We start from the raw sequence: 24178 nt of genomic DNA, 5'->3' as shown, positions 1-24178 counted from the left end.
TCCTTCATTGGACTGAAAGGGCTTAACCTTACCTGTAAAATTCGGAATAAGATGGGCCACGCGATTCAGTATCCGGAACAGGGCCGAATCCATTCCATCAACGGTTAAACGACAGCTCCATATCCTTCGGCGACTCTACCAATGGTACTGCATTTTGTAAGGACATAACGGTCCAAAGTCTTGAAAAATAAGGACATTTTTGTCAGAAATGGGCTGACAAATTCTAACTTCCCTTCTAAAACCCTTTTTGTCTCAACAAGCCTGCGCGGGTTCGCAGCTTCACCTCGTAATCTCCAAATAGAATCGAGAACGGCTTCATCGGCAAATATGTCTGCCTCCTTCCGTTTATCTTCTTCTTTATCACCGTTGCAGTCTCGGGATCTCCTGAAAATGCGTTTTTTAAGTCCTCGGATTGTTGTGCATAATCCCGTACCATTTTTAATGCCAATGAAGACCGCGCATTCTAGGGTTGTTTTACCGGAAAACGTGAAAGTCGCGGCTTCTGAGCTGGCGGTAACAGCGGGGATTCCGGTGGGAATGACGGAGTCGGGAGGATTGCAAGTGGACCTGGTGACAGAAACGGACTTGAAGGAGAACGGGTTCAGGAGTACACGAAGGACTAAGATCGTATGTACGATCGGGCCCCGCACGTGTGAGTTCGAAGAGATCGAAGCTCTAGCCGTGGGAGGAATGAACGTGGCGCGTGTCAATATGTGCCACGGCACCCGCGAGTGGCACAGAGACGTAATTCGGCTGGTGAGGCGGTTAAACGAAGAGAAAGGGTTCGCCGTGGCGGTTATGATGGACACTGAAGGTAGCGAGATCCACATGGATGATTTAAACGGTGCCGAATCTGCCAAAGCAGAGGTAATTAATTAATGTCTTAAGGTAGTTTAATTAATAGTTAACTGTGATTGCTAAACTTAATCCTTTTTTTATCAGGACGGCGAGATATGGACGTTTACTGTCCGAACATTTGATCCTTCATCGTGCCCTGAGCGTACCGTTACGGTTAACTACGATGGTTTTGCTGAAGGTAAATTTTTTATATGCTGTTTCAATTGAATTAACCAATAATCATCTTCCAAAATGTGCTATATTTAGTTTAATTACGCAAAAAAGGGGGGGGACAGCTTTAAGTCTTTGATCAGTTTAAGTATTGAACAGAACAAAAGCTTTGTCCTTTTGCTTTTTGGGATAACTTCAGTAGGGGATTATCTGGTTTAAATTTAGCTTATTATGATTTTGTGTTATTAAATTTGTATAATGATACTATCAATGAACGACCAGAGCTTAGTTAAAGCTGAATCACAACCCACGTTGTGCTTTCTGTCACTTTCATGCCATGTATCTTTCGTGGGAAACTGGGAATGAAAGAGCTCTGAGTGCCAGTCTGAGCCATAACCATCTTGACTTGCTGATCTAACTATTTTGTTTTCCGACCATGAGTTATCTTTTCCATGCAACCTTTCGTTTCATTGCTTCTGCAGCTCAAACTCACCACAGTTTTGTTTTATTTCATGTCGAATTAAGCAGCAATGCATTAATTTTTATCTTACATTGTAGATGTAAAGGTTGGTGATGAACTGCTTGTTGATGGTGGAATGGTGAGGTTTGTGGTGACCGAAAAGATTGGTCCAGATGTGATCTGCCAATGTACAGATCCCGGGCTGTTATTACCTCGTGCTAATCTAACTTTTTGGAGGAATGGGAGCCTTGTTCAGGAGCGCAATGCAATGCTTCCTACTATATCTTCAAAGGTCTGGTACCTTTCAAACAATCAAGCCATTGCCTTCATGCATTCACCATGCTTTTTACAAAGGGCTATCCATGTTGATTCTTACTTTCTACCGGAAAAATCAAAAGTTTGTATATGTTTTTCAAACATTTACGATGCTTGCAGGATTGGCTGGATATTGATTTTGGAATTGCCGAGGGTGTTGATTTTATTGCAGTCTCTTTTGTAAAGTCTGCTGAAGTTATTAAGACTTTAAAGAGCTATATCACTGCTCGATCACCGGGAAGGTAAGCATGTACAACATTCTATTGCTTTAAATTTAACCTGTAACCAAAATTTGAGAAACTTGTATCATTTCGTAATGATTCACATGTAAAACTAAATTCAAAATGCACTCACATATTTCTTTTTGTTCTAAGCAGAAACTATTCTACACACGATTTTGTTTGTAAAATTTTAAGGGCTAATTTTGAAACTTCTATGTTGCTGTAAGAAGTTCTTATGGTTCAATTTTGCAGCCAAATTGGTGTCATTGCCAAGATAGAGAGTATTGATTCTCTGAGAAACCTGGAAGAGATTATCAAGGCATCAGATGGAGCAATGGTGGCCAGGGGAGATCTTGGTGCACAGATACCAATAGAACAGGTCCCCTCGGTTCAAAAGAGAGTTGTGCAACTGTGCAGGAAGCTGAATAAGCCTGTCATTGTTGCCTCCCAGCTGCTTGAATCCATGATTGAATATCCCATACCCACCAGAGCGGAAGTTGCCGATGTTTCTGAAGCTGTACGGCAGCAGGCAGATGCTCTGATGCTTTCCAGTGAATCAGCCATGGGTCAATTCCCTGAGAAGGCATTAGCTGTACTAAGATGCGTCAGTTTGAGAATTGAGAAATGGCGGCGGGAGGAGAAGCACTTGGATGCCACAGATCCCTCATTTGTGTCATTTTCCACCCCACCTAGCATTTCTGTGGAGATATGTAATACAGCTTCGCAAATGGGTAAGCAGTTTTCTGTTTGTTAAACTCGTCTGCTGAATTGAATATGATTTCATAATTCTCTATTAACAAGTGACGCACATGCTCAAGTCAAAAAATATAAATTCGGGTGAACGTATCAAAGTAATTTAAAGGTAGTACTGCTGGATCATCATGTGATGATTGTATCCAGTACCATCTTTAACAGTAGTAATATAGTTCTAGATGCCCCAAGTGTTGATGAAACTAAGTTGTTGTCAGTGGTTTTGTCGATGTGTTCCATGACGATTTCTCCCTCCTGATAACAAGATGTTTTTTTCTCTTTTTTCTCAAATTTCAGCTAACAAACTCAAAGCAGATGCCATCTTTGTTTACACGAAAACTGGACAGACAGCGTCTCTTCTTTCCCGCAATCGGCCCGATTGTCCAATCTTTGCATTTACACCCTCAACTTCCATCAGAAGGTGCCTGAACCTGCAGTGGGGTTTGATACCTTTCCGTCTTGATTTCTCAGATGACGTGGAGAGCAATCTTTACAGGACCTTCTCCTTGCTCAAAGCAAGAGAGATGATCAACTCGGGTGACCTTATCATTGTCGTCTCCGACGTTTTGCAATCCATTCAAGCAATAAAGGTTCCCTAGAATTGGAATATGCCCTTTTCCTAAAATAGGATTATTGGATTAGTTCGTAAGGTTAGGATTTGATTAAAGTCTAGTTATCACGGATTGCTCATGTACTGTTGGAAGGAACCTCCCACAGCCCCGGGATCATTCTTTTCAGCACGTATATTTCCGAGTCCAGTGTGCTTGCAGACCCTTAATAGCTCTCTTCAAGTGTCTGACTGCATCTTTGCTTTTGTTCTTCTGTTTCTTGCATAAAATTTTGGTTTTATTACTGAATTTGGATTTACCTTGTCATTGTTTGTACAAGGAAAGACAGCACCAGAGAACATTGTGTGTATTGTTTTCCCCCATTTTGATATTGAATTTTGAACTTGTATGATTCATGGGTTCTGGATTTATTATCTTTTTGTATTTGGGCATATTGAATGTGGTAATATGTACCTGGTCAGTCCTTGAATCCATATTTGTATATAAGAAAGTTTAAGGGTTGAACCGAAGGGTTGAACCAAAGGCTTACTGTATCTTTTAACTTACAGATTTATATACAAATCATATGCTGTACAAAACAACTTTAAAACATATAAAAAATAGGGTAAATTATGGATTTAGTCATCGGCCTATATCCACCGTTTTGTTTTGGTCACTCTTATCTTTTTTTTAAATCACACTTAACGTTTCCTTTTGATTATATATATTCATAAAAAAAACTGTTAATATGATAACTTTTTTTATTTTTTAATGATGACGTAATATTATTTTATAATGGTACATCAATATTACAGTTAATTTTTTAACGATAGATAATCAAAACTTATTATTGAGCATAATTTAAAAGAAAGTTGTTAAATGATCAAAATGAACTATAAAAAGTAGATACAATAGTAAAACGTTACTCCATATAATGAAATGATGAATTGAATAAAGGGCAAACTACAACCAAAATGGTAACTGAACTTCGAGTAAGTTTTTGTTATTTTTCATTGAATATTTAAAAGTTATAAATTGATCATTAATATTATAAATTTATAATAAAATGGTCATTCCACGATAATAATCGTTAATGTATGTTATAAAAAAACTGAGCTAATTCTTTAAAAGCTTACATGAATAGTAGAGTGCCATGCTGGTGAACCGATCAAGTTCTTGTTCTGTTTCTCTCTCTCTCTCTCTCTCTGTGAAGCCCTCTAACACTAAGCAAGAATACCCCTTTGAACCAAAAATACTTAACAATAGATGATTCCTCAAACCTCATTGTTAAGAATTAGTAGAGTTGATTGTTTCATGAGATAATAAGAGCCACAAATTAAGAACAACCCATTTCATCACACTTCGATATAATTTTGGTAATGTTCAAGGTTGGAAGAGCATGTAAATCTCACATTGGAAAGGAAAAGTCTTTTGGAAGGGTATTTATAATACATATCCTTCCCTTTGTTGAATAGTGATAGATGACAAGGCCCTTGCACGAGCATGTCGCCATCGCCGTCACCTGTTCTGCTGGATTAACTTGGTTTGGTTTGGTTTGTTTTGTTTCGAAGATTGAGTTTGAAGAACCTTCCATTATTAAGTATTTTTTTGGTTCAAATGGGTCTTTTCGCTCTAAGATTGAGGGCTTGAGAAGAGAGAGATAGATGATCAACAAGAACTTCATCGGTTCTCGGACGTGGCATTTTATTGTACACATAAGCGTTTAACGACCCAACTCAATTTTCTGTAACAGACATTAACAACTATTAACGTCAAGCAGTCATCTTATTATAAATCGATAATGTTAATGATTAATTTGTATATTTTATAAGTCCAACGAGAAAACGAAAATTTAATCAAAGTTTAATGACCATTGGTGTAGTTCCCTTGAATAAATTAACTTCCATCACAAAATAATTTAGGCACAATACCAAAAATAACCTCTAACATTTATCAAAATAGTAATTTTGCCCCATATTCTTTTTTTAGCATTTTTACCCTCAACATTTTATTTTGGAGGAAAAAATTCCTTCTATAGATGAAATTATTAGTTAACACGCGATTAATACTCTAAAATATGAGTATTTTTAATATAAAATGAAACATTGAGAGTTAAAATATTAAAAAAAAAGAAATAAAATGATTATTCTATCAAATGTTATTAGTATTTTTACTTTAAAATAAAACGTTAAAAAAAACTAAAATGTCTAGAGGAAAATAGAATAATAACAAAATCACTATTATAATAAAATTGGTTTTTTTTAATAGGGAGGGGGTGTGGGGGGAGTTTCAACATTCCAATAATTTAATCCAAAGACTATGATGGCAGTATCTGGTGATTGTGATATTCTTTTCCTTTTGAAAAGAAAAGAGGAAAAGGAGACAGAATGGGGTAGGCATCTTTGCCATGGATGGCAATAAACACGTATAAGTGCAGTGCCTATGAACTCAAATAAATGTGCCAAAAAGAGCCAAAGAATCCTACGTATGTTGGATAAAAAGTAGACAAGATGTGCTCCAATTTAGGGGTGTTCATTCGGTTAAAACGGTGGTCGATAGAATCGAATTAATCATAACCGAATTAATTAAACTTTTTTTTTCTTTAACCGTTAATTAAACCGAATTTTTTTTCGAACATATTAACCGAACTGAATAAATTTCGGTTAATTCGGTTAATTTCTAATTAACCGATTTTTTTAAAATTTTTTTAATTTATATAAAAATTAAATATTTTTTAATTCAAAAAAAAATTATAATTAATTTAAATAATATATAATTATAAAATAAAAATTTTAGATAAAATTTTTAATTAATTAATATTGATTTAAGTTTAAAAGTTATTAGATCTTAAATTATTAATTGGGTTTTAAATGGTTTGGGCTTAGCCCATATTATATAATATATATAATATTTTTTAATTAAAAAACAGTTTACAATTAATTTAAATAATATAATTATAAATAAAAAAATTATATAATTTTTTAATTAATTAATATTGATTTAAGTTTAAAAGTTATGGATCTTAAATTATTAATTGGGTTTTAAATGATTTGGGTTGAGCTCATATGTTATATATATATTTAAAATTTAAAATTTAATTTCGGTTAATTAACCGAATTCGAACCGAATTAACCGAATTCTAAAAATTTTCTTAATCGTTAACCGACCGAACTAATTCGGTAACCGAATCAAATTAACCGAACTAATTCGATTCGGTCGATTAACCGAATTAGTTCGATTATTTGAACACCCCTACTCCAATTCCAGGCGACGAGTGCATTCATCATTTTTATCACTTTTGCATTTTAAGAAAGAGCCAAATACCGTATTTAAAGGAGGTCAATAATTAATTAGTCAAGTGAGATAAAATATTAGATTTTTTAAGTAAAATCAGATGTTTAAATCTCGACGATTGAGTATGAAGTAATTGAGTTGGGATGATCGCCTTTAGCTCTACAATATCTGTTGCAGATTAATCGATTAACAGATCGAATATTCGTGACTATAAAAAAGAGGGGTGGAATGGGGGGAAGAATATCATAGAGAGGCTAATGAACAAGTCTCAAAGTGTGGGTAATCAATGGAATGCAGAGTTCCTTAAGCATCCCTTTATTTTTGGGACCCCTAATTAACTTGGTCACTCGGTGTTATCATAATAAATGGACAAAATATTAAAAATAATAAATTTATACATAATTAAGTAACCGTGTTGGTTGATCAAAATCAAATAGAATGTAGAGTTATAGACTTACAGCTGATGTGGATGATTTATGTTTTTAATATGCATAAGAAGTCATCGAATCGAATAAATTTTAAAGACCATAATCGATAGTACTTTATGTCTTTATGTTACATCAAACCTAAGGGAAATCATACACACTTTGCTTCGGACTTAAGAGATCCCCATCCAAACAAAATGGTTTGCTTTATGTGAACAAAATAATACCCACCCACCAATTACTTTACCTCACTTTCTGTTGGTAAATTTCGATCAACTTATTATTACTTAGCTGATCAACTTATTATTACTTAGCTGATCAACTTATTATTACATAGTCTATTCATCTTAATTATAAATTTAAAAAAAATCTATAGGGGAGTTTTTAAAATAAAATTAACATTATTATATAGTTTGCCCTTTTTTAACAATTCAGCCGCGTGTCTGGCCTGGGCTGAGTAAGAAAACAACAGAAGGAGAAACAGACGGATGTCAGAACTGAAGTATGACCAAACGACAACCTTATATCTTGGGACCTCTGTTGCTCGGTTCAGATGACTCTTGTCTCATATATTCAATCTTATCCACCTGTAATCTTATATTTATACAATATTTATATTTTGTGAACCAAACGTATTTTTAGAGTTATCCCATTGCTGCAATGATTTGTAGGAGCGAGTCTCTCAATCCGTCGGGTATACTTAAGATTCAATTAAGATTTATATATGAATCTATAAATTGTGTATTAAGAGTGACGGTGGTAATTCTAATTTCACCTTACAAATTTAAATTTATAAATACTAATCACTTATACCAACACTCATTGACAGTATTACAAAATGATTAATGTAATATTTTCATAGTTATAAATTTTGATAAATTTAATATAATTTTGTAATGTCATGGTTATTATTTTATAATAATTCAATAAATTTAACGATTAATTTATAGTAATCCATAGTTTTTAATGATGATTTGAATGTAATTTAGGGACCTCAAATCTACTTTACCTGAAATTGATTAGGTCATGGGTTTTGATCTGATTTGAACATTTGGTTAAAAATATAGGAAATTGTTAATTGATGGGATCTTCTATTTTACCCAACACCCCAAACGTGCCCCACAACGTCAATCGTATGGACCGGGGGCAGGCGACCTGTCCGTTTCGTCGCGCCATTTGTCACACGTCAAAGTAATTTAATTTTATCAACGCTTCAAATTACGGCACTTTGCTGTTGCTGTCAATTTTCATTTATATTTTGTATATTTTATATTATTAATTACTAGAATAAAAAAATATTTTTAAGGTGGAAATTTGTTTTGTAAATTATTATTTATTTAAATGGTTTTTGGTCGAAAGTGCTTGAACAAGGCCCATTTCGTAATTTCAAGGGTTTGAAAGCTCCACTCAATTTTTTATATATTAGTATAATCTCATATCTAATTTAACCCAAATTAAAAATAACTCAAATTTAATTTTATCAAAAATTAATTCCAATCAACTATTAAACAAATTTTGATTCGATAATTAATTTATAATAAAAAAGTAAATTATTTTTATTATTATTTATCTTTTAATACTACAATAAATATTGATTTGTATTCTTCCTTTGTATTATATTACTCTTTAATTATAATCAATAATTTAGTGTCATGTTTATTAGGATTATTTTTATATATGATATAATAATTTTTATATTTTTAAGATTTGAAAGAAGAAATATACTTAATTTAATTTGGAAAATAAATTATATGTATTTTTTAATGAATCAAATTTATAATTCATAAAATTCTCCATTTTGTGATTTTCTATATGTATTGTATTACAAAGTAATGAGGATTCCCTTTTATTTTCTCTCTGTTCTTTTATTTAAAATAAATTGAAAAATGAAGGGCGGGGATTCGTCTCGTGCTTTCGGGATTTAATTAATCCAACGGTTTCCTAAAATCCAGTCATGCGACACGTGGCCGCACTGAATCACATCAAAGTGTAGTGAGAGTCGAACATGAAGTCCCTGTCGTAATAGCGCCGCGTGCCCTAACTAAACGACATGCATTAGCCGCTTTTACTCTTCCACTGCTTTTCCTATTTAGCCCCCATAGAGTCTTCCGTTTTACTTTAACACCCCTCACTTAACCCATTTTTGCACTAACAGAAGAAAACAGTCCTTGTTTTGTGGACCCGTCTTTTACACATCCACTTTGCCACTTTGCCGTACTTTTTTTACGAAATGACAATCCTACCCACACACGTTTCTCATGATTATAGAGTATAGTATGGGGTTAGAGGGTAGTTCTCACTTATATTATCTAATCCGTATTAATCGATTAATAAATAAAATATTAATAATTATTTAAAAATAAAAGATATATAAATTGTTTTCAATTTTAAATGATAAATTCAGACTATGATAAAGTAAATATGATAGCCTTTTTACCACTTTACCATACTTGTTTGATGAAATGACAATCCTACCCCACACGTTTCTCGTGATTATTGACTCTCGTACATGTATGCATGAATTCTAGACATTTCTACATAAAGTCCATATTATCTTTTAAATTGAAATTCCACCTATTAGAGTGAACTACAAGTAAAAAATATATAAATTGTTTTCAATTTTAAAAGGACAATTTTGGAGTACGATAAAGTAAACATGATACAGACCACAAGTTATAGGGTTATATTTTTTTATTAATCTATATTATAAGCGATAATATATGTTTTAAATATTTTAATTTATTTGATAAGTGAACGTTCAAATATTTGTAATCATCGGTACTCTAATACAAAAAATTTAAGGATAAATTTACTATTTCAATTCATTAAGCATTTTCAGTAATTAAAGAAATAGTTATTTTTCCTAAAAATTATATGTTCGAACAACTACATATATAAATTGAGTGTGTGTTGTCAATACTCAATAGTTAAGAAAAATTCTAAATAGATGATACATCGTAATCAACCAAAACTATTCAAAAAAGGAAAAATAAATTTATTATACTACTATATAAAACCTTTTTAAATTGATTGTGTCTCAATTTTAGTTTTTTCATAATATTAATATCTCTTAAAATTAATTACATATTTTAAAAAGTATACATATAATAATTAAATTTCTGATATATTTATAAATGACATTGTTTACTTTTAATTGATATTAAAATATTAAATTCAGTGTATAAAATACAGCAAATTTATAAATTTATTATTGTTCTATATCTATATTTATTATAAAACACAACTGAATAAATGTAACAAATCGATTTGACATTAATTCAGTAGGGAGATAATTAAAACAATAATACTTTTAAGATAACAAATATTATCTCAATGATTTTATTACCTTTGCAAATTGATGTTGTATACAAATATTTAAATAAACAATTAAAAAAACATTACTTAAGATCTGAATTTATAACCAAATTCTTTATGTATAAATCTTTTACCTCTAAACTTTATAATCATTAATTATATTAATCTTTTAAAACAATTATTCATATAAAATATTTTTTCTTATTTATATTTTAAAAAATGTATGCTTAAATTCCATATCACTTAATAACACTATTTCTATTATGAAATAAGACATTTAAATTATTGTTTTCATTATATATTTTTTTATAAAAAATAATTCATTTATACATTTAGAATTAACATCTCAAAAACTAGTAATATCAAAATTTTTATCAAAAAATAAAAGAATAATAGTCAAAGGGCAATTAAGAAATTTCCGACTGGCACATTATCTTCAAGTTCCTATACGTGGCACGCTCTAACCCATTCTAAGGAACCGAACCGGGTTCACTGTTTGACACGCTCCATCAAATCAACGGGTTCAATCTTCTGCCACGTAGGATTTTAACGTGACCGTAAAAAAAATCATAACTGGCCTTTTATAATGCCCTCCACTGCCAATCTTCCGCCAATGCCAAATGAAAAAAAACATTTCCATTTCCATTTTTACGTTTTCTCCACCACACTTTTATTTCATCGTTTTTCTTAAATACCGTTATCGCCCGGCGATTGTTCATCGGAAAACCGAAGACGCTCATCGGAGAGATAAAGATGGAGCCACGATCACTGATGATAGTCGCGTGAATTTCCAAGGCGATCACGTTACATCCTCGTGCCGTCGCGTTTTTCGGGAACTTTAACCGTATCTGAAGAGAAATTAAAAACCTTTAAGCAAAAACAACTTAAATTTAGCAGAGTTTTGAAGTCTTTCGATGCTTTGTCCGGCAAAATATAGGCAAATTAGTATATTTTAATCAAGCTTGTGACTTGAGTCTTGGTGAATCGCATTGATTTTTGGCCCTCTATAGAAGATTTTATGAACTTCTGTGTTGATTGCGTTTGACTGACCTCATCACAAAGCTATATATCTTCCCGTTATCGAAGCGGAGAATCAAAGAGAGTTTGAAGTGTTGTCGCGGTACCGGTGGAAGCAAAAGGAGGGGGGGGGTTGTTTTGTTTTTGTTTACATTTCTTTTTTCCAGAGCTGAGAAATATGCCTTTCCCAATGAAGATCCAACCTATCGATTTCAGCCCTTCAGAAGTGGTAGCGCCGCCTCGTTTGGAGACGGTAAAGCCAGTGGTGAAATCACGGTTAAAGAGGTTGTTCGAGCGCCCGTTTCCTAGCGTTCTGAGGAATTCCGCGGCGGAGAAGGTGGATGCCGTTGCAGCCGATGAGCTGCCTTTCAGCAAAAATGCACGGCGGAGTTCGAGCCGAACTCCGTTTACTTGGCGAAGATGGTGCAAAATTTCATCGAAGAGAACAACGAGAAACATCAATCTGGTGCGGCTAGGTGTAATCGTAGCCGCCCTAAATGCTTCAATCGTATCTGCAACGAAAGCTCCGAAGACGAAATGGATGGCTTCGATTCTATTGACTCCAATATCACTTCATCGGCTGAAACATCCGAAGTTCTAAAGGTAAAGCAATAATTCTGCCTTGTTCAAAATAGATTTTTATTATAAGCTATAACATATATTTCTAATTTGTTTTATCCTTTCTCATTTTTCATGGAATAGAGTTTGGTTCCTTGTGGGAGTGTGAATGAAAGGAATTTGCTGGCTCATACAGCGAAGATTATGGAGAAGAACAAAATTTCTAAACGTAAAGATGATTTCTGCAGGAAGATTGTTACTGATGGGTTACTGACTGTTGGATACGATGCTTCTATTTGCAAATCTCGTTGGGAAAAATCTCCCTCTTATCCCGCCGGTAATTTCTCTCTCTCATCTTTTTCTAGAAATATCTCTATAAATCTGGGAGAGTTGTGCTATCCGTTTCTCTCTGTTGTGGTTTAAATTTACATTTTTCCATTTTTTTAGATTACTGAAATGACAATAGCTTGTTATTTTAACAAGCAGGGGAATATGAATACATTGATGTGATGATTGACGGCGAGAGATTGCTGATCGACGTTGATTTCCGATCAGAATTTGAAATTGCCCGATCAACGAAGACTTACAAATCAATCCTTCAAATGCTTCCCTTCATCTTTGTAGGCAAAGCTGATCGTCTCCAGAGGATAATTGCTATTGTTTCCGAGGCTGCTAAGCAAAGCCTGAAGAAGAAGGGAATGCATGTTCCTCCATGGCGTAAAGCCGAGTATGTCAGCGCCAAATGGCTTTCCCCTTGCAACCGAGCAACACCTTCACTTGCTCCTGCATCCTCTCTGACACCCACAATTGGGACACTTAAAGAATCTGAATTCGATGCCAAAACTAAGGAGAAAGACCAACCAATTATTGAATTGATTTCGGACGATAAAAACTTGGTTGAAGATGCAGAATTGGACGAGTCCATATTTTTTTTGTCTGAGAGCTCTGAGGACGAAGGGAAGGAAAAGGTGGAGAAAGGAGTGGAAGCCCCCTGAGTCAAAACCCAAGAGCTCACAGACTGGGATTAAGATTCAGTAATCGAAGATGAACCAAGAGAATTTTGACTGTTCATTCCCCCCCCCCTATTTCCCATTTGGGTTATTAGAGAACCAAATACTATGGTTAACTCTTTAAATCCCCTTCTGTTTTTTTATATGTAAGGGTTGATCTCTGATTTTTACTACTAATATGAAATCAGATTGTTATATAAATGGATAAACAAGACAAGATAGAATTTTGCTCTTGAGCTGGTTGCCCTTTCTTCTTTCATCTTGAAACCAGGTGCAGTTTCTTAGTTGTCATCTCATATTCTTCTTACTGGGGCATGGTATACTTCTGCATAAGTTTTCTGTTGCAGCGAAGGATCTTTGAACTGTAGTCACAGAACAAACATGAAAAAAGGGGAAGACCCATCACTTGTGCTTTGCCTTATTTGTTTATGTTTATTATAGTTTACCAGTTTGTGATATTGAATAATGTTCTTCTCTTAGGTACTGAATTTTATGATGATGGAAGGAGTTGACTCGTGCGTTCTCTAGCGCTGTGATTGTGAGGTTAGGGGGCCTAAGCTATTCTTTAATTGCTTCAACTGATCATACCTCCTTCCCCTCCCAGGTATTTTGTTAATGGCATTAAATAATCTTGTAACTATTTACCCTGCCTACGTGGTTTGGATCGAATCGATTTTGTTCATGGTTTTGGTGTAACCTGAACATTGAAATACCTCTATGTTACTGTTTTTAGTTATGATCCACGATTTTGGCTGATTTGTTAATAATACTCCCATTCTCATCTTACGTTTGCCTGGCGAATGACATGGGACCGAGCCGGGATTTCAATTATTGTAATTATGATTACGTCAGTTTCAGATAAAGCCTGTGAGGTTTGAGAAGAACTCTAATAGCTATTCTAATTCCAAATATTAGTTAATTCGCGTCAGTCCAAATGCTGTGTTTGGTGACATTGATTTATTTATTTTGTACGTGTAGTAGTTGGCTTTCCTAAGAATATGTATTATTCCGATTCTGATATTGGCTGTTGAATATGGCTTGATGTCGGTTTCTTCCTTTGTTTTTTCCCGTTGTCTATAAGGGGAAGCCGAAGCTGTGTTGGCGTTGAGGGCATTGTGGGTGATGGTCCCTCCTAGTCCTAGGGCATTGGAGATTAGATTAGGAGGTTCAGTTCATTAACTATTTGGTGCAGAGCTTAAAAAGGAGGAAGAGAAATCCATTAGAATTTATGAAGCTGCTTCTAGTACAGGCCAGGCCTATGTATATCCCGAATTTGTGGACGTAATTAGTTCCTCAGTGGGTGGGGTTCAAAATTGTCTTTTTACTTGTAATACGACCAGAATTTGAATCATAAAGAATTTCAAAAACAACGGGGACCATCTGAGGACCAGGCCATGCCTTTGCAACGGCTAACGTCGGTCAATTCGATTATGTAAGATCAGAGTTGGTATTGAGAGCTTTTACTTTTGTTGGCCATCGAAAGTTATACGCATATGTTGTTGGCCCTTTTAAACACACGTAATTCATCATGCATGCGGACGTTGTTTGAACCAACTCGTTTCACGTAATTCATAACCGATTTTTTTTTAAAACAGAGTTTGAAATATATAAATCGGTGAAGCATGGCATAGTACCGGAGGGCATTTTACTTGGAAAAGTGGCTGCACCAAAGAAAAGGGGAATGTGGAGAAAAAAAAGGAGGAAAACGAGTTGATAAAACACGAGAGTCCTGAATATTTTACCTAGTGATTTATTTGGGGTAGATGCGTTAAACAAACGACCTTAATGGGCTATGGGATTTCTGTATCGGTCCAATCATAGTATGGATTTGTTGAACCACTAATAGAACTCTTCTAATTCTAGTTGAATATTTTTACATCACACACACACACACACATATATATATATATATGTCTGGGATATGATCATGTTACATAATGTAAAACTCTAGTTTTATATAGATTTAGGATCGTTGAATAAATAAAAATAGATGACTGGATTAGGTAGGAAATGAGAAGATATTCATTGAAAAAAAAGTCAATCTTAACCATCTATTTTCACTCATCCAACGATCCTAAATCTGTGTAAATCTAAAATTTTACATTGTGTAAATGATCCTAACCCTATGTTCAATGTTTTGATATCATGCATCTGTATATATAGTTAAAGCTCTTAATATATGTATATTTACAAATTCTAAATTTAAAAAGTTATTCTTAATCCTATCAAGAGAGGAGAGAAGACAGAAGAGAAATGTTTTTAAAAATATAATAGAATAAATATGAACAATTTGATCATTGACCAAATGTGCTTGCTCTTAAAATTCTTAATATTAAACTTAAATAATTAGACGTTATTTTCAGAAAGATAACTGTATCATCCAACCAATTCATATTATGATTTAATTATTATAATTCATTCATAATTACAAATTAATTATGATTTTTCAGCTCGTAATTCAATTGAAAACATCAACGAGCTATATATATTTCCACTGGTCACCATCGTCGACCCAATATGCAAATGAAATGAATGGTTTTCAAATTAACAACTTGTACGTATTATACAAACAAATAGTCACACTTGCGTTTCATGCCTCATGGGGTTGCCATTGTGAAGCATGAGACACGACTTGAGCTACGTATTACTATTATTTATACCAGTAATAACCTCACGTCCTCACCATGGTTGAACTTTTCTCCGTTGATTCTGCAAATCATTGTCATGCTAATTTCATTTATGCCATGAAATGTCTCTCTATGCCATTACCAAATGATTTAATATTTGTTAAAATTTAAGGGAAAAGGGTCAACGATGAAATATTTAATCTTTTTGAAAACATTACAAGTAAATTAATATATTCGAATATCTGTAATTAAAATATATAATTAATTAGTAGTCGATCTAATGGAATAAAATGATAGATTGTTTAAATAAATGTCACACATTTCGGATAATAAAAATTAGATTTAGAACATCGTTTCGATAATAATTCTTTACGAAAATTAATCTGAATTAATATATTTAATAGTATTATAAATATTTAATTTCCTTTCTCTCCTTTCGGTTTTAACCCTATAACCACAAGAAATTCTACGTACACACCCTTACTATACGGCTAACAAAACCAGTAAAAAACTATCTAAAATATTAATATTTTTTAACATTTTCGGTAAATTATCAATAATAATAAAATCGGTAGAAAAAAATAACAAAACCGTTAGTGTTTGCCGGATATGTTAACAAAATCAATAAAACACTCGATAATAACAAAGCTGGTAAAAATAATAATATTTATGATAAATTTTTACCGATTATTAAAATTAATAACAAAATTGGTCCTTAGGTGTTTAGAATTTATAGGACCACTCCTTACGCGCTTCCCAACATAGGAGAAAACTCTAATCCGAAAAGGCATGGATCAGCTGCGCTAGGCTCCACGATTATTTAATGTTCCATTTTTTTTTCTTTCTTTCTTGGTTTCGTACGTGCTTTTCTCTGTAGAGTGTAGATGCAGCATGAATTTCCTTTCTCGCGGGTTCACGATTCTTAACGTACACCCATCTGTTGGGTCTCGTTAGATCTCATTCTTGCTATTACCTTTTTTTTATCTTATTTCTTTCTCTTTTATACTCAAATCCCAACGTTTTTCTCTCTTCCTTTTCATGTTTGCCTTTTCGAACAGTTTCTTATATCTGCACCGGAAAAATAACGATCTCTGCTAACAATGGAGATTTCTTATTGGATCTTTGTTTTTTCGATTCTTCTCCTCTTTTTGGGGCCTGGGTCTTCGTCAATTGACAACTTTCACCAACCGTAAGTTCCCTTTGTTTCTGTATTTTTAAACTTTGATGCTGTATTGGATTGATTTTATTGCAAGGAGTAGTTAAGAGTTGATTAGGATATGATTTGTTTATTATTTGCTTTGAAACGAGACACTTCCTTTTGCATTTTTTAAAAGATCTCGCTGGCCATTGTTGATTTATCGGTAGCTATTGCCGCCAATTAGTGTTATATATATAGTTCGTTTATTTATTTATTTATTTTCGTTGGATGTGTTCCTGATTTGGTATAATACAATTAGGTTTGACTACTAGCTGCCATGATATTACTAATTTTATGTCCGTGTCAAATATAACTAGAAGTAATGTTCTGATAGGCAATTTCGAACCAAGTTTGTTGACCTCTCTGTTTATGCTAAGCTCTCATAGACTTAAAGAATGAAGGATGTTAGGGTTGATGTTATATGGAATGTTAAGTATTGTAAACTTCAAGTTGAATGACAAAAAATGAATCTTGAGAAGAAAAGACTACAGCTTGAGACAATTTAATATGCAATTGCTTAGTTGGATTATAGTATCGATCCTCCGGTGAAGTGACGGTTCTAGTATTGACACTTAAGGGTCCTTGCTCAGCGGTGATGTTTTGAGAAATCCGGTTGTTTGATTGGACTAATCCACAATTTTGTTCTTCTTAGAGTTTTTTGACCGCTCCTTGCTTGGCGGTGATGTTTACATGAACCGAAACTTATTTTAATGTTTCATTTCTATATACTGGACGCACAAGGGATTAAATATGAAGAGGCAAATCAGTTTTGGAGTATAAAGCAGCATTTGTTGATAGAATTTGTGATGTAGTAGTGCAACTAAAGAAGTGAAGCACTGAAGCTATGAAATCCATGTGACGTGCTTGGTTTGCGTCATTAATAAATAATGAGCTTTGTTGTTTTAATATAGGGGAGAGTTTCTTATCCATTCTTCTAAAAGATATTATAGTCATTGAATGCTTGGTTTCCAGCTTATTGAATAAGCATTATGCTTATGCATGAAGTTGCATTTTTTTCGATAGAACTTACTGCGCTCTTGCAGCCAACTTTTTGGGTATATGCTCAGTATTAGCTAAAAGATATGTGCTTTTGAAGGCAAGTTTTTTTTCCAGTTGTAAATTAAATGTGACTGACAAACGCCTTCTTGGAACCAGATCCTTTTACTTCACATATTCTTGAATGGACAAAGTGGTGTTACTTTATCTGAAGCTGGTCTCTTTTCTTTTCCTTTTACTTCAATTTATACGCATAGGTTTCCTATCGTGGAGCCTGATCCTGGTCATACGAAGCTTCAACTTTCACAGGAAGGCTTGGAAGCCATCAGCAGAATAACTGCCCCAATTTCAGCAGTCGCTGTAAGTTTTAGATGCCATTCCCAAAAATCCAGTATGATTGGCAGTTTATTCTTGTCTTCTAAATCCGAATATCAGTTAGGCTTAAATATGATCTGCTAAAGCAAATGTCCCAACAAAGAAATTAGAAAGACTTATTATTTAGACTGCAAAACGTGAAGTGTTAATGTCTGTACATACCCCTTTTTCAACCAGGCAAGTAAGAAAAGAATTAAAAAAAATGCCGATATCATGGAAATACGAGTATGATTGTTGGGAAATTCATCCTGAGTATGAGTGTTGAAATCCTGAGTATGAGTATGAGTTTTGATGATTTATAGCTATCATAGTGGTAGTGTTCGTTACATATTGGATTCAAATCATACAATATTTAGTTATTACTGATATCTTCAATGATTTCAAACAAGTTAGTCTGGGTGAAAACTGGTTGACAGTAATTGGTTTCACATCAAACTTGAAATTCTACCTAAAATGCATTTCCAGAATAATTCCTCTGGTCTTTTTTTCCAACGCTTACTTTTTGGATTTGTACATCCAGGTCATTGGTCCCTACCGTTCTGGAAAATCATTTCTGCTAAATCAACTTCTTTCACTGTCTTGTGATGAAGGTGCATTCTGACTGCCATATGCTCTTTGCTGTAACTTTCAACATTCTTTTAGTTTTTTAGTCGAGATTTATTTGATGACATGTTATTTATGATTTTCCTGTTTACCCCTCAGGATTTGGTGTTGGCCACATGCGTGACACAAAAACAAAGGGTAAAAGAGTGCAATGATATTACAATTATGCATAATGGCTGCACAGTTGATGTTTACATTTCTCCGTATCAGGGATTTGGGTTTGGGGAACCCCACTAGAAATGGATATTGATGGAGTTCGGACTTCTGTTTTTTACCTTGACACCGAGGGTTTTGAAAGTGTTGGGAAGTCAAATGTGTATGACGATAGGTAATTCCAACATATGTACTTCAAATTTATTTATGTGGTATATTAGTTATATTGCCTTTCTGATTTCTGGGGATGCAGGATTTTTGCATTGGCAACTGTTATGAGCTCTGTGCTAATTTATAACCTGCCTGAGACGGTTAGTTAGTTTTTCTGTACTTGTTTTTAGATGCTTAACCACTATAATTCAAGTTAAATTTCCATGAATCTAAATGTTTCTTGAGATATAAAATTAGGACAACCGCACTATGCATTAATTGTTCTTTGACTAAAATTTGGTTTAGGGCACTGCATATGACTCTTGGTTTTGCTAGATATTATATCATTATATATTAAGTAGGTGTGAGATTCTCGGGTTAAGATATGTTTGATTCATAAAAGGAAAAAAATATAAATTGAAAATTGCTTTATCTGCGTGAAATTTTATTTTAAAGAAAAATTTCTTGCAATATATGAATTTTTACAAAGGTGCCTCCTCTTGGATAAATTTAACATGCTATCCTGTTATTTTCTAAGGACTATTCTGACTATACATTTATAACGTTATGCTGGGAATTTTAGCATTTAGGCTTTGCTTGGTAGACGAAAGAAAATTGGAGGGTAGAAAAGTGGAAGCATGGAAAACATATTTTCTTTCCATTGGTAGAATTTAAAAATGAGAGGAAAGAATATTAAACTTTGAAAAATACATGATTTTGAACCAGCTTACATTTCTCTTACATTTTCTCTCTTTTCTTTCCAAATTGGGATGATTTGGTTTTACACATGAGGATGGAAAATGATCATCCCTCTCATTGTGTTTCCTCTCACTATTCTTTTCACTTTCCCACTTCCTCCTTTCATCGGTCCTTCCATTTTTCCACTCAACCAAGCAAAGCCTTAAGGTCTTTATTTAGCATTGCAGTCTACGCATCAGGTTGTGAGGGTCAAAAGTGTTGAAGCACACAGAAATAGCAGCTTCCTTTGATGGGTTATTTTTTATTGATACTTCTTCTTTATGCTGTTCTGTCATTAGATTCGTGAAGCTGATATATCCAGACTTTCATTTGCTGTTGAGCTTGCTGAAGAATTTTATGGAAGGTTTGGCGCTTCTTCCATGTGCTGAATTGAAAGTAATATCAATTATATGCACTGTGCAAGCTTGGTGTTTTTTACTTTTAATGCCTGTTAATATAGACACTAATCCGTCTTGTGGTTTGCTTGATCCAAATTTCATCGAGAACAGAGTGAAGGTAATTTTGGACTAGTATTTTTCATATATATGCTTGTACTGTTTTGCTGTGACAATTCATGAGAAACTGTGTTCTTGTAGGGTCAAGACATTGCTTTTGAACCTGCAAAACTTTTGTGGCTTATCCAGCGTGATTTTCTGCGTAAGTTTATAATTGTCTTCCGGAATATGATTTTGAAGTGTAATAAGGCCCTACTACTTTAAACGTGAATGACCTTGGGCATGCTAGCTTATATTGCACTGCCTCTGCCTGTAACTTTATAACTGCATCTGAGTTATTCCTTTCTAGCTTTTATTCTACATCAGATTACTATTGATTCATTTAATAGCTTGTATGTACGTCTGGTTAAACTTTCCTTTCAATCCATTCGTATACTCTTAATCTTCTTTTAAAGATTAAAATGCTGGGGAAGATTTAGGAGACATTCCTTTCTTGGTGCATCTCTTTTCTATTTTTTTTCCACGTAGATTAGATTTTTTTATTGTTAATGAGAGAAATCTGAACTGAATGCATTTTTTAGATAAAGTGTACCATTAGTTATTGCCTCTTCCCTACAATATAGGGGCAATTCACTGACATTTTTCTGGGTTTTATGCAGAAGGAAAATCAGTGAAAGAAATGGTGGATGAGGCACTTAGACATGTCCCTAATACTGATGGTTAGTTTACTCCGTAGTCCGTACTGCTTCATTGTTGGAAAGATGCGTCTTTATGTTAATCTTGCTTTATTATTGTGATAATCTTATGATGGTGTGTCTCTTTTGTATCTTCAGGGGACAAAAATATTGATCAGGTATTCCTTCCATGACCATACCTGTAAGCTATCACTAGATTTACCTTTTCTTGGATCAGAGATTTCACAATTTCTCGAACTTTATCAGGTTAACCAGATTCGGGACTCCTTAGCTGTCATGGGGGATAACAGCACGGCTTTTAGCTTACCACAAGTATGAGTTTCGAATGTGTTTGTTTTATTCGTCAAATATTACCTGGGCTCTTTCCTCTTTCTCCCCTTTTCCTCTGCTGCTGTCATTCTGAACAGAAATATGAATGGATGTTTGATGTAAATAATTTATAAGAGACTTATGACATCATGTATCTACGTAGACTTTTTAGAAATCATTGTGATGGTCAATATTTACCTCTTGTTTTATGCGGTGGTTAATGGAAAGCAAAAACATTTGTGTGTGCTAGTAGACACTTAGGACGATGGAATGCATATAAGCCTGTTGCTGTGTATCTATGTTATTTGTTGGTAAATGGATAAGTTTTTTTTAATTAAATTTGAACATTTAGCATCTAATTGCTTGAAATTTGAACTTACAGCCTCATCTCATGCGAACAAAGCTTTGTGAACTGAAGGATGACGACCTTGATCCCATGTATGTTAAGAAAAGAGATCAACTGAAAGAACTTGTAGCTAGTATTATACGCCCAAAGATTGTGCAGGGCAAGCATTTAAATGGAAAGGAATTTGTTGCATTCCTCGAGCAGGTTAGTTTATGCTCACATTCTCAGCCTTTTAAGTTGGAGATTTTATGAAGAGAATTCTTCAATGAGTCATTGATGATTGATTGATGTCCAACTTAAGCTTTAGTAATATGCATTTCTATTTTTATCTTTTAGATACTTGATGCTTTGAATAAAGGGGAGATCCCATCAACGGGCTCTCTTGTAGAGGTTTTCAATAAAGGTATTATCGAGCGGTGTTTGAAGCTGTACAATGAAAAGATGGCAAAATTAGGTTTACCTATGCCGGAGCAATCCTTACAAGATGTCCATGAAAGATCCCGAGAGAAAGCAATGAATGCTTTTGATGAACAGCATTTTGGCCGTCACCATGCGAAGCAATCTGCTGAGCAACTAGATGAAGAAATGAAGGAGGTATTGACTGGCAGCTTGAGTTGCATTACCCTTTTCTTTTTTATCAATGATATTTTTTAGTTCATTCAGTAATGTTTTTTATACTTGGGGCATTCAAATTATTGGTTCCTTTTATCTACATTTCAAGTTCTTGTTTACTGATGGTACAAAGAGATTTTGCAAGTAAGAAAATTAGTGGGAAACTTGATGGACAATCATACGAGTAGTTTTCCAATGTTTCTATTTTGATGGGAGATCCACGTACGGTAATCTTGGATTTCAGCCTTTTATCATGCTAGGCGTGTTCTTATATCTGATACATATGCCCATCTGGATGTTAAAAGTAATAAGTCTGACTCTTAATGCGAAAGTTTTCTTTTAGGCTTATAAAAATGTCCGTATGATGAATGAATATCAGTCCACGAGGCTCTGTGAAGAACTATATACCCGATGCGAGGACACAATGGACCAGCTTCAAGTTCTTAGACTTCCTTCTATGGCAAAATTTAGTGCAGGTTTCCAGCAATGTAATGAAAGCTTTGACCAGGAGTGTGTCGGACCTTCAAAAGTAAATTACGAGCAAAGGATGATGAAGGTAATCTGGAACCTCTGCAGTTCATTTCTCAGTTTCTTTCCTCATGTTGAAATATTTAGCTGGAAAGATGAAGGTTCATTCAATTCTAATGATTAAGAGCACTAGATAGCATTTCAAACGAGTCTGAATCAATTTAATGCTTAAATTACTGAAGTTCTTTGGGACCCTGTTGAATAACTTTCGGTCTTCAACGGTGGAGCTGAAACCAAAGTAATCTCAATTCAACTAAATACCATCCTTTTGAAGGAAGTCTGGATGAGAAGTGGGGCATGTCATTTAAAACTTGCCTATCAAACGGAAAAGATACAATTATGGTGCATTGTTCAAATTGCAACAATTCGTATTATCCTACATCTTTGCTACGTAATATGTTTTCCTTTGATGTATATTGCAGATGATGGGAAAGGCACGTTCTTTGTTTATCAAGGAATATAATCAAAGGCTCTTCAACTGGTTGGTGGCCTTCTCCCTTGTCATGGTGGTGGTCGGTCGGTTCATCATAAAATTCATATTGGTTGAAATGGCAGCTTGGGTACTTTTTATCTTCCTAGAGACATATACGAGGATGTTCTGGTCGCCGGAGGCTCTTTACTACAACCCCGTGTGGCACGTTATCGTAGCCACTTGGGAAACCATTGTTTATAGCCCAATCCTTGATTTGGACAGGTAATAATATACAACATAAATGCCTTCCCTTGCTTCTCAATACAAACCTGCTTGTTCTTGTATGCCTCTTAACCGTTCTGTTCATATCTTATGTGCTTGTATTTGTTTTGGCAGATGGGCCATTCCCATTGCTTGTATGATAGCATTAGGGATACTATACTGCCGGTGTTACCTGGGAAGAAGGAAACACGGGTCGTTGTCGTCCTGGCTTTTACCTTTGTACAACAACCATCAGAAAAGTGGTTCAAACAGAGCAAGATCGGATTAACCAAGAATCAACCGTGCCATTTGGTTTGGTATGCTTTCGAACAATCATCTTGGGCGAGCCTTTTCCATTTTTTTAGTTATCATATGAAACGGCCGCCAATCGGTTTTTTGTTCTTGATAGGTTCCTTTATCTGATCTAAGATTATTCGAGTCTAAGGCGGGACTGAATGAGAAGATGGTGAGCCAGGAAGGGAGCCAAACTTTATAGTATCTTTTTACTGTACCATTCTTAACACAAAATCATCTGTATTATCATATATATCATTTGATTTGTTTCGAATAACAATTATTTAACAGCTTCAGTTCCCCCGCTCATTTACGAATATCATTTAGAATTTAAGTATAATTTAAGGAAGTATAGTACAATTAACTTTATGTATAAACAAATGGAAAAATTCATATAGCTTTATTAAAGTTTAAAATGCAATTGGATAACTAAAAAATCAAGCAAGCAAAGACTGAAAGCAAAGCAGTATTTGGTTCCCACCCACAAATCCGCAGAGTAATTAGT

At 34.2% G+C, this 24178-nt stretch overlaps 2 protein-coding genes and 1 pseudogene across 3 annotated transcripts; all 3 read left to right on the top strand.

Moving 5' to 3' along the window:
* Positions 1-293: 293 nt before the first annotated feature.
* LOC120182026 (pyruvate kinase isozyme A, chloroplastic-like) lies at positions 294-17106 on the top strand. The gene is made up of 8 exons (XM_039187054.1): positions 294-867; positions 943-1036; positions 1567-1760; positions 1904-2025; positions 2257-2735; positions 3052-3708; positions 4701-4703; positions 17097-17106. The coding sequence occupies exons 1-6, from the start codon at positions 328-330 to the stop codon at positions 3351-3353; spliced, it is 1731 nt and encodes a 576-aa protein (XP_039042985.1). The 5' UTR covers positions 294-327; the 3' UTR covers positions 3354-3708; positions 4701-4703; positions 17097-17106.
* Positions 10981-13154, top strand: LOC120182027 (annotated as a pseudogene).
* On the top strand, positions 16454-24037 carry LOC120182025 (guanylate-binding protein 5-like). Of its 2 annotated transcripts, XM_039187053.1 has the most exons (19): positions 16454-16475; positions 16607-16737; positions 18000-18102; positions 18638-18707; positions 18820-18858; positions 18931-19048; positions 19127-19184; positions 20061-20125; positions 20271-20277; positions 20358-20418; positions 20876-20935; positions 21050-21069; positions 21158-21223; positions 21603-21770; positions 21903-22160; positions 22522-22734; positions 23129-23400; positions 23515-23696; positions 23789-24037. In XM_039187053.1, the coding sequence occupies exons 2-18, from the start codon at positions 16649-16651 to the stop codon at positions 23666-23668; spliced, it is 1821 nt and encodes a 606-aa protein (XP_039042984.1). In that variant the 5' UTR covers positions 16454-16475; positions 16607-16648; the 3' UTR covers positions 23669-23696; positions 23789-24037. The 2 variants fall into 2 exon arrangements, with proteins under 2 accessions (XP_039042984.1, XP_039042983.1); XM_039187052.1 differs by lacking the exon at positions 16454-16475 and having other exon boundaries at positions 16566-16737.
* Positions 24038-24178: the final 141 nt, after the last annotated feature.

This window comes from Hibiscus syriacus, unplaced genomic scaffold, assembly GCF_006381635.1.
Source record: "Hibiscus syriacus cultivar Baekdansim isolate YM2019G1 unplaced genomic scaffold, ASM638163v2 tig00112614_pilon, whole genome shotgun sequence".
Classification (NCBI taxonomy): domain Eukaryota; kingdom Viridiplantae; phylum Streptophyta; class Magnoliopsida; order Malvales; family Malvaceae; genus Hibiscus; species Hibiscus syriacus.
The sequence above is the reverse complement of the archived record's forward strand: the minus strand, read 5'-3'. Positions and strand labels throughout refer to the sequence as shown.